At 30.8% G+C, this 11,611-nt stretch overlaps 1 protein-coding gene across 1 annotated transcript; it reads right to left on the reverse strand.

The window, feature by feature from the left end:
* Positions 1 to 970: 970 nt before the first annotated feature.
* Positions 971 to 10,467, reverse strand: LOC145750075 (uncharacterized). Its single transcript, XM_082566010.1, has 23 exons — positions 10,204 to 10,467; positions 9,726 to 10,049; positions 9,284 to 9,364; positions 8,923 to 9,021; positions 8,605 to 8,684; positions 8,394 to 8,509; positions 8,055 to 8,186; positions 7,635 to 7,780; positions 6,935 to 7,108; positions 6,483 to 6,609; positions 5,954 to 6,055; positions 5,597 to 5,768; positions 5,440 to 5,505; positions 5,021 to 5,127; positions 4,782 to 4,886; positions 4,458 to 4,583; positions 3,852 to 4,373; positions 3,636 to 3,746; positions 3,209 to 3,359; positions 2,986 to 3,089; positions 2,700 to 2,794; positions 2,293 to 2,622; positions 971 to 2,018 (listed from the first exon to the last, which is right to left on the reverse strand). The coding sequence occupies exons 1-23, from the start codon at positions 10,390 to 10,392 to the stop codon at positions 1,839 to 1,841; spliced, it is 3,639 nt and encodes a 1,212-aa protein (XP_082422136.1). The 5' UTR covers positions 10,393 to 10,467; the 3' UTR covers positions 971 to 1,838.
* Between the last annotated feature and the right edge of the window lie 1,144 nt (positions 10,468 to 11,611).

Below are 11,611 nucleotides of genomic sequence, written 5' to 3' on the forward strand. Positions count from 1 at the left end.
TTTCAACGAAAAAATCTTGTGCGTGCACGCTGCCCTACTTTCCAGACTGGACATTGGTTTAGTCCCCGCTGTTTTAATGCTGCAGCGCCTTTTAGTAAGGCTTTAAAAAACAGTACAAACTTCTGAATAATATTAACTGTCTAAGAAAACTTAACATTGGATTGGGCAACGTCAACAAATGTAATATTATGTTTAGGCCATAAAGAGTCTTGCCGGCAGGCCGGCAGCAAGCATAAAGATACACAAAAAGGAGAGTGATTAATAGTTAACTTATATCTTTAATACTGTCATCAAACTACCATTTAGTTATTCAATTACGTAAATTTATGCGATCTGGCCGTCATCCAATGCGATCTGGCCGGTCGACAAAACAAGCTGACAAGTGATTGACTTTCTGTCCCTGATGAACCTCTTGTCTGTCTGTCCCACCCATGTACTCCGACAATCTTTTAGTTTAAATTACAGTACCCTAAAAAAACAATAACCACAACCAATGACAACCTTAATATTCCACACCTTTCTTTATTTTTGTTACACGCTCTGTGTAAAAATAGCCTTTAATTTACTTATTTGTAAAAAAAAACAAAGAACACGTGCGCCAATTTGTAACGTTGCCAATTAATAACAAAATTTACTAAAAACCTTAATAAACATCCTATTTTGTTACAAAAAAATTAACAGATTTAATAAAACCTTAATTTAAATTTGTAATACATTAGTTAGCTAACCGCAAGCGCCAAAGCTGCTGGGTTAGGTGACCATGCCATAATACACCATTAAAATTTTGTGTATACGTTATTGTTTATGGCATGTTTAGAACATTAAATTAATTTTGTCATTTTTCTGTCCCATTAATGTATTATGTACTGTCAATCTTTCTATTAAGTCACAGCCTAGTGTTACTGCTGGCAAAGTAGTTACAGAGAAAAGTAAATACCCCTAAAATCGTTAGACAATTTGATTTTTTGGCGGCAATTTATTAAGTTTTCTCCCCAAAGAAACACGGTTTGAACCATATAAGCTTTTACAAATGACAAGAGAAATAAAATAAAAAGCAAAAAGCGCACAAAGAATAAGAAAAATGAGCATAATAATAATAATATTAATAACAACAACAGGTTGGCTAACTCTAGTGATATATACAGAAAAAATAACATTTGTCACTTTTTTGGGCCAAAAACAAATGTTGGGTTATATTTTCCACAATAATGAAACTTTTTAAAGTGCGTAAGGTTGGGCAATACGACACAATAATGTCCCATTCAAAAAAGTGGTTTGCCGCTGAAGTGCTATAAATTAATTTATTAAAAAATAACCTGGGTTTTTAACTACCAAATCCCTGTGTGCACCATTTACTATTTTACCTTAGAAAAGCAGGCCAACTGCCCTTTTTCGAAGCTTGTATAAAATTACTTTGCCCCTGAATAGGGAAGGGTAAAGTAACTAAAACATTTTCCAATCTTGAAGATAGTTGAGCTAGTGCACGAAAAGTAAAATATTGAGCAATACTGCATTAAACACAGCAGCACAGACATTTAAAAGTGTTCAGAGAACAATAATGCAATTATCGGGTATGTGCAAAACGCACACAATAAATAAAAGAACCTGTGTTTGTCAGAAAGACAGAGATTTTGTTTTCGCTCTACAGTAGAGTCTGTTTAATGGTGTATAACTATAAAAGAGTACATATATATCTCCCCCCACCTTATTTCAAGGAGGGCTACTGTTTTTAAGGTCATTCTGAGTATCTGCCCATATCAATTCCACAACATCTCTCTTAACTTGATCCCTCATTTGTAAAAAACACGATTGTGTCTTGGATAATCCAAATATGGAAACTAGCTCTTTTTCTTTTTAGTGGAACGTGATCCATTTGTTACGGACTTGTTTGTTTTTTGTATTTTTCGTCCAGCAGTTACGACGCTGGTTACGAATGGTTTTTGGTCGAAGATTTTAAGCAGCGATGTTTTTGCCTCAGTTAGTTGCTCCTGCATCACATTGCATCTCTGCATGTTTGCCTAATTTAGAAAAAAAATTACAACTTTTAAAATCTCTTTCAAAGTGAAAATCATCCATGTACACGTAGCTTAGTGGCCAATATATATATGTAAAGTATGTCCAATTTATGGGTCTACAAAATAAATAAAAAAACTGCCGCTGGTGGTGTGCGGGTAAATTACCACAGGCAAGTATTAGTTAAAAATTGTAATCATATTATGGCAATTAAAATCCAGACCGTAGGGTGGACTTGTGACTAGTTTTCCTAATAAAAATAAACACTGGTAATTTTACCTGTGCCATTTCTTCTATTTTCAAAATTTCGTCTTTAAATCGTCCTGCCTTCTTTTCCAGAGGAGTTTTCGGTGAATTTAAAGCCCCGGCATTACCCGAACATGCTGGCGAGAATGCTTTTCCAAAAGTCGCCGACAATGCCGAAGTTGGGGTTGTGGCGGGGCAGGGGGTACTGGGTGAGGGGATGCTCATAACATGGCCGGGGGACATGCAACCGCTGGTGTCGTGGTTGTGACCATTTGTTGAAGTGGGTAAAACAGTTTGGCAAAATTGAAGAAGGCCATCTTTAATTCTCTCTATTCTTTGTAAGGCCTCGGCATCAAGTGAAGCCTAAAATTAATTAAATTTACTAATTTTGTTACATTTTTGATTAATAATTAAATTTTTAGAGACATTTTTTTTCTTACTAGTTTATCAAGCTGTTGGGCAAATTGTGGAACCTTCCATGCCTTTAACTTGCCAGGATTAAAACAGGGATCATGAAACGAGGTTCTTTTTTCAGCTAAAACACAAAAAAAGGTGTTTCAATATATTTATTTACTATTTATGTTACTCAGTAAATTGATTTGCAATCATAAACAAGTATGTATAGTGTCGTACTAAATGTTTTTTTTATTGAAAAAATATATAATATTTTAGATTTTTAACAAGTATCCAAATTATTTTGTAAAATGTAAAAATGTGGTCTCTTACCTTTTACTTTAACATCGGAATAATGAGTAAAATGATTTGAAACTTGCCGTAATCTTTGACCGTTAAGTAACAAAATAGGAAGCCTCTCTCTTACATGAACATATCTAAAAATAAAAATATTATTAAGGTCAAAATAGTAAAAAAATTTTTTTTAAAGTAGCCTAACCTAAATAACAAAAAAAACAACTTTTAAATTTAAAAAAAATTTTTTTAGGGGACTTACCTTACACCTTCTTCGTCTGTATATTCTTTTAATATTTTTTCTTGAAATGAGGGTTTAGGGGTGGAGGTAGTGGTTTCTATGGGAGGCGGAGATGTTGTGGAAGGGGGGGTTGGAAGGTAGGGTTGTATAACCCGCTTTTTCCCCGGCAAATCTAAAATAACGCAGTTGTTAGTTAATGCTTTGTTATTAAATAATATTCTGACTTAAAAAAAATAAAAACTTTATTATTAGGTACCAAAGGTTGCATTTTTTAAATAGCTACTTATAAAGTAACTTTTTTTGGGGTTTGCACCCCGAAAATTGGGTGTAGATATGTTTAATTTTTTTTAATGGAGTCATTGTTAACTTGGTGACTTAGTATTAAAGAAAAAAGGGTTGCCCAAAAAATTTAAGCGCTTTGTCCTAAAAATATGGAAACTGGGTTTACCGTAAGGTTTGATGTCAAGATTTGGAGTCGTGATGTTGGGTTCATCTTCACATTCATCTGCATCATCGGTCGACATCTCCTCCATTGCATCCTGAACAGGATCCGCAACATCTGAAAAGAAAAGGAACAGTTTTTCAAAAAATTCCCTCAAATTTTTTTCCGTATTTTTTATTTTTTGCAAAATAAAATTTTTAATATTTTAAACTTAAGTTTTACCTTCTGCAATAATATGAGTCTGTTTTCTCGGTTTCTTTCTTGGTGACAAACCAACCATTTCCGAACCAGCAAGATGCGAATTCTGGTTAAAACCAACCCTAGGATCCGGTTCGACTTTAATTGTTCTGTGCTCTTGTGAAGCGACAACGTTCATTTTATCATAATCACGTTTCAAATTGGCAGAAGTTAAATCTGTTTCTGGTTTTATATTTGTGTGTATTAGATTGTCGTTACGGTAATTTTGTGCCATGTTGGGTGGTATTTGTCGCAGGACTGCCGCGTTGGGTATCGAAGTGGGGCTAGCCCCATGTTGGGTGTGGTAAGATGTTAATCTGTTAGGTGGTTTGGTAACGGTCAGCATGCCACCTCGCTGTTGCAGGTGCCGCACCTTGTTGCCGGGCTGTGACATGTTGTGGATGACAGCATGGTGAGGCTGCTGAGAGACTATGCTGACGTCGTGAGGCTTGTTTGAAGGCTGGTGGTAGGAGAGATTGTATTGATGTTGGGCTAGGTGACTTGACGCTATAAAAAAAATTTTTTTAGGTTAAAAAATAATAAAAATTATTTTTTTTTTATTGTTTGTATTTCTGTGGATTTTTAACAAACCTGTTTCGGATTTAACTTGCGTGGGATACCGATGGAATCCTGGCTCGGTTTTTATTTTAATATCCCCTATAGTTTGTTGTGGAAACCTCCCAACATGAATGTTACTGCTTTGATCTTTATCACCACCTAGTAATCAAAATAAAATTAGATTAATTAATTTAAAACAATGGATAAAAAAACTTAATGATAAAAAAACTACTTTTAAATTTTTGGCAAAATTTATTTTTAATTTTAAAAATGTTTTTTTTTATTGTAAATTACAAAGTTGACAACCTTTATTTTAGAATAAAAGTTATTATAAGATAAACTTAAAATTGTGTTAACCTAATTTAATGTAGTTAGTCGTTGTGTAATCTTTTATTGTGTTATTAGCTTGAACTTTTGATGTTTGAATAAGACCGTTGCTTGTTACAGCTTTATGAAATGGCACTAAAAAAATAAACAAATTTTTAAATCTAAGAAATTTTAATAAATTTTTTTTTACAAAATTTAGAAAAAAATGTTTTTTTTTTCAATTTTAAAAAAAAAAATTTTAATAAGAAATGTAACCACTTATTGTTTACCTTGGCCTGGTAGTGCAGGTTTAATCCCAGCTATATTAGGATGATATATTTCATGTGTTACATAACGAAGTTTTGCTGGGCCGGAATTTTGAACATTTTCTACAACACTAAAACAAAAAAACAATCACACATATTATAAAATAAATTATAAACTTTTCAAAAATATTCAACATTGTTAAAAAAATTAATTAAAAAAAATACTTTTTGTGCAGTATAAAAAAAATACTAGTTAAGTGACTGCCTTATGGACTAGATTTTGTAATATGTCATAAATATATTTGTCTTATGTAATTTACTCAAGCTTTAAGCATCTTTTTCTACTTTAAAAGTCTATAAATTGGTCATATTTATATGTCCACTAAGCACATTTATAGATTAAAGAATATTTAAGAAATTTGAAAATAAAGAAGTCCACTTACCCATGCTCTGATGTTTTCAATTGCCGCTGTTGGGGTTCTGCACCAAAGGTTAACTTTTTGTTGGGACTAAAAAAATTTAAAAAATAAAATTTTTTTTTTTAATTTTTAAGCAATAAAATGTTAAATTTTTTTATATTTAAAAAAGGCCTTTTCTTACTATCCATCTGTTGGTCTTGCTGGCCTCCTTAAAATGGTGGGTTTCGGTGACATGTTTGTTATATGAGGGGGCCCACCGGGTTGGGTGGTGGTGACATGGGGCTGGTGCAGGGAACCGTGTTCTGCACCGGTGCTTACACGCTGTGATGGGACCACAGACTGAGGAACTTGACCTAAAAAATTTTTTTAGTATTTTATTTAAATTTAAAAAAAAATCTTTTTTTATTTAAAGAATTAACCAAATAAAAGAAAAAAAAAGAAAAAATTAAATTTTTTTCACTAAAAATCTTTTGTATAATATATTTGAATTTTATCTACATAATTTTTTTTTCTTTTAAGTCAATTAGTTATAAGTTACCTTGTGAGTACGAAGGAATACTGGTTTGGGTATTTCCCCTAGGTGGTTCCATCACCAAAACTGCCGATGGAATCCTAATTGAGGTTCCAATTGGAGTGGTCACTAAAAATATAATTATCAGTTAAAAATAGTAAAATAACAGAACCAAGATTTACATAAAATTCTGTATTTTTTTGTGCTAGCATTAAATACAATATTAAAGCAACAGTCTTGTATATAATTTTACAATATATATAATTTTGTTAGTTGTTATAATTCCTTCTACCTTATTTCATTTTTTAACTTTTAAACTTATTAATTATGTTAGTGTTAACAAAACTAGTCTTGTTAAAAAATTTTAACTGATATTTTAACCTATATTTACCCACGCATTTTTTTATAATTTTTGGAGGTATATACTTTTTTTTACCATAAAGTTGGCTTTAAAAAAAATATTGTAAAATTACATTTTCATTTTCTATTATTACAATAAACTGTATACATTTTTTGTACCCTGTTATTTTTCACTGAAAATTATATATTTTCATACCTGGTACGTTTATTGTAGGTCTAATAGTTGTTCCTTGATAAGTGGAAGGATTAGCTGCGTAAGTAGAGGAGTTTAGGTTAAGAGGGTTTGGCCAATACATCATTGGCATAACTGGCTGACTGGTTGCCTACAAAAATAAACAACGATTTTGTGGTCATGAAATTATAATGAAAGGTAAAAAAAAGGGCTGGGAAAAATAAAATATTCAGAATTATGTTGAGAATTGACTCAAATTCTTTGCTAACTAGGTATTTTGATGAAAATTATTCAATTCCTAAATCTAGAATTTAGAATATAATAAAAAATTCTATGTCTGTGGCAAGACTCAAACCTCAGACCTCTTGAAAAAGAAAAAAATCAGGTTTTTAAAGGACAGCTACCAAATTACAGGTATACACAAAAAATTGACCATTAAAAAGTTTGAAAAAAAATCAAAGATTAATTTCACATACCCTTGTTGTAGTCAGTGACGTCACTGTTGTTGGCATGGCAATAGAAGATTGTGTGGTGGTCACTGCGATGCTGAGAGGTTGGCGTGACGACGAAGTTAGTTGATGGAGGTCAGTTGTTCGAACGTGGGCTGATATTCCGCTCACAGAGGGCTGAAGAGTGTGAATTCTCGTAGCCTGATAAATAGCACATAATATAACACCTTATTTATTGTTTTTATTATATAGGATGTGCTAAAAGGACAGTTAAACAACCTAAAGTTGCAGGCTATTTATAAAGCTTTAATTGTGAATAAGGTGACATTAGTGAGCCTTAAACTAAAAACCTTTTGCCTGGTAGTCAGATGCTATAACTGGTTTACAACACTACCTGACTACCAAATTATGCCTAAAATTGTAAGAAAAATCTATATATACAAAAAGCATAAAGGACAATGTACAATATACATCATATCTATTTTTAATAATAAAGTAATGTATTATAACTTAATGATAAAAAGATTATGATAAGTGATTTAATAGAATCTACTTATACAAATTTTGTGTAGTATTCTTGAACACAATTTACTTTATATTTACCTTAATAAATTTCTATTATTTGTAAAGGGAACTTCTGACTATAGATACCATGTATTTTACATTAAAGCGAATGTATAATTTAAACTTAAACCAAAATAAAAAAAAAATTAACTTTTTGTCTAACCTGCTGTGGGTAGACTTTAGAAAAAGGTAGAGGAACGTTAGTTGTAGCGATAGATGTAATTGGAGCAAGTCTAATAGCAGGAGCAGAGTAAGTAAATGCTGTCACTGATGTTACTACTGTGGAGGTTGCACTCGTAACATTTCGACCTTGTCAAAAAAGAAAATATTAATAAAAAAATATTTAGCAACTTTTTAGTGAAAAATAAAAAAGTTTTTTTTTTATTGGAAAAACCTTATGGAAGGCCTCTTTTCTTGTGGTATGTGAATTATTTAAGGGACTTAACACAATTTAAAACCCAAAACCACTTAATTGATGTTTAGTATGTGCACTTAAATAGTTTGAATCAATTTAAAATTAAAAAAACTTGGAAAAACTTTGTTTTTATCAAAAAAAAATTATTTCTAAAATATAAATATTTACTTGACACAGCTGGTACCACGCTAAAAGATGCAGGTACAGCCCCCACCACCATTCTCTTCTGGGGTAACACTTTTGGGGTGAAACTACTAGTTGAAGTGGAAGATAATGGGGCTAGATACATCGATTTACCCCCTTTATAAAAATAATTAAAAATTATTTAAAAAAAAATAAAACAAATTTCAGTAAAATTTTAAAAATATAAAAATTTTGAAAGTAGTAAAAATTTAACAAAAAATAGGTTTTATTTAATAAATAAAAAACTAATTAAATATAAAAATATTTAAAGATGGATGTTTGCAGCATTTTGTTTACAATATTTAAAATTCTTTAAATTCCTACCTGTAGCCAAATTAGTTCTGTCAGCAGGGTTGTGTAAATAATCCGGCTGATGATTCGGTTTTGCAGGCACGCTTATGCTTATAGTTGTGGTTGGCTGGTGCACTACATGACTTGACCTATATTTAAAAAAAATAAAAGAAAAAAAATTTAGAATTTTTTAGTATGCTAGGCTACGAAACAGTATTTTAGACCTTAGTTTTAAGTCATTTACCTTCTGTTAACGTCAGAATTAGATGAACTTGTCATTGAAACAGTTGTTCTATTAGCAGGTGGTGCAGTAAGAGGGCGTACCTAAAAATAAGAAGTTTCAAATTAAAAAATTAAGTAATAAAAATTGGCCCAAAATGCTGTAAAATTATTAAGCAAATTTAATAGCCCCTCAATTTATCAGTTTATTCAAAAAACATTTCTAAAAATAAAATCTCCAGTAACATTTCTAAAAATAATAACCTTATCAGCTTTATGTAAACAAGAATTTTAACATCAATATGTCATTAACAAAATAAAGTAGCAATTTTAAAAGGCCTACTAGTACTCTTGATGTAGCAAAGGCAACTGAAGATTTATGGCCAGTGCTACTGGTTGAAATATTGCTTGGAATGTGGTAAGAAGGCAATGAATGGTAAACCTAAAACAAAATAATAATAAAAAATAAATAAATTTAAAAAAGCAGGCAAATAAAAGGGTTCCTTTAGGTGCTTATTTAAAAAAAATAAAAAGCATTATTACATTTGTCAGATTTTTTTTAAGAGTGTGTTTAAAATTTTTTTTTTTTTTTTTTACAAAAAAAAAATATTAATTCAACAACATAGGAAATCAAGTCACGGTCTTGTTTATTTAATAAAGTCGAGTCAATACACTATGCAATATTTGCGTAAGTGTTTGCTTACCGGTGGAGGGTAAGTTGTTGGTAGTTTTATAGGAGCAGGAGTTCGTAGCCCTGGGGCCATAAAAACATGTTGAGCAGCAGCCTAAAATTAAAATTAAGATTAAAAATAGGAAGGTCAGTTTTTTTATTGAATATGCATTAGAACTAGGAGGACTTAATGTATGCCACTTTTGCCTAGACAAAAACTAAAAAACAGGTCTAAATATTATCCAAAACTGCCAAAGCAAAAAAGGTAAATTTTAAAAAGCATATTCAGGAATATATAGTATTTAAATCCAAAGTTAAAATTATTTTTACAGTTTAGGTAAAATAGTCATAAGTGGAATACCAAATAAATTGGGGAGCTAAAGTTCTAATACATTAAAGGCAACATAGAAAAATTAAAATGACAAACTCAACATTTTAAATTCTAAAATTTTAGAATACAAAAAATAAAACCTTACCTTTGCAGGTTTTACAGATGTCTGAATAATAGCAGTTTGTCCGGGAACAGTTTTAGCTAAATATCCACCACCGGGGTCGCCGAGTGCAGTTGCAGTAGTGACCTGGGTCAGCCTCGGGACCATTTGGGATGGGACAGAAACCGAAGGTCGAGCGTTTATAGGAAGCTGTTGCACCCCAAACGTTTTAGCTGGGTGTGTCGATCGAGACGTTACCACTTGGGGGATTTTCGGGGCCATTGGCTTTTGCGGCATGGCAACTGTTACGGTGTTAGCCGAACTAATCGGCGGACTTGAACTTTGCAACTTTCCACGAGTGTTTAGATCCTAAAAAAATTAAAATTTTATTGTTGGTTAAAAATATTTGAATGTCTGATTGAAATGTAAATGTTAGACTGCACTTTTTACTAATCAGCTTAAAAGATATGATTATGCCTAGTTATAAAAATGTATATAACCAAAGAAAAAATAAGTTGCTTACCGATGGAGTGGACAAAGTTGTTGCTACTTGAAAAGGTTTGTTTACAACAGGTTGAAACACAATTTGAGGTGTCAGCTTTTCTGTCGCACTGGATACCACAACACCGACGTTGTGGACAGAGTAAGATGTGGGGCCGATAGGGATAGATACTGGGGTCACAGCTGGGGCCGATGTGTTGTTAACAGCCATGTTAGTAAATTGTTTTCTTTAGATTTGGGGTAAGGCCAAATTACATTTCTTAAATACAATTTATTGAATTGATTGAATTGCTTCTGAAATTTAAAGATAACTTTAAAAAAATGTTTGTTATTAGTTTAATATTTAAAATCCTTAAAAAAAACAGTGTTTTATTTTAGTTTTCGACATGACATAAATAAAATACATTCTTTTAAGTGTAAAGGTTTATTCCAAGTCTATATTAACTGCCTCAAGGCAAATTCATGACAATTTTGTACAGATTTTGAGTTTATCTAAAAATTGATTATCTTTACTGTTTTTAAAAACTAATTTTAAAATAATTAACGTAGCATAAACTTTAAACTTAAGATAAATAAAATATATGAATCGATTATTCATGAATATACTTAATAAAAATACACTGTTTGTGAAAGTTTGCGTTGGGTAAAATTAAAAAAAGTTCATAAGTTTAGATGAACTAAACTATTTAAAACTAAACTAACTGTTTAAACTTAATTTAAAATGCTGCTTTTTCTATTCTTTTATTCAAATCATTTTTTAATGGCTGATTGCGTAACAAAATTAGTTAAAATAGTAATGCTAACTTTATTTAAAAAATACTTAAAATGCAAACAAAAAGCTACTACTGCCAAAAAATTCACAAAAATTGTTTATAAATTTTTACTGCATAAAAAATTGATTTTTGCTTAATACTAACACTTTGCATTTAAATTTTAACAACTTCACAAATTTAAAAAAAGTCTCAAAGCCCAAAAAATCACAACCTTAACAAACTGACAAACTTTGGACTGAAATTTAAAGATTTACTAGAACCGCTTCGAAAAACTTAAATTACTATAAATTGTCGGACTATGTTTAAATATTATCAAAATTAAAAAATACAATTTAACTAATAAAGTATAAGCTTTTAAGTTCATGACACTAAAAAACATTTCTTTCTTAAAAAACACATCATTTTAAGTACTTGCTGCCATTCTACCATTACAAAGATTTGCTCAAAACATTTTTTAGAACTTTAATGTGGAAAAATTTCAAATTTCAAAGTTACAAAATGCCATATTTTATTAACCTACATTTTAAAATACAGACATTACGATTGATCAAAATTTAAAACTATTTCCTAAATGGAACACAAATGACAAAAAACACACAAAATTAGACAATAGTATTACTTTCAAACTACATTTTTCAAGCAAAAAATATATTTCTT

The sequence above is a fragment of the Corella eumyota genome, chromosome 4, assembly GCF_963082875.1.
Source record: "Corella eumyota chromosome 4, kaCorEumy4.1, whole genome shotgun sequence".
In the NCBI taxonomy this organism is placed as follows: Eukaryota; Metazoa; Chordata; class Ascidiacea; order Phlebobranchia; family Corellidae; genus Corella; species Corella eumyota.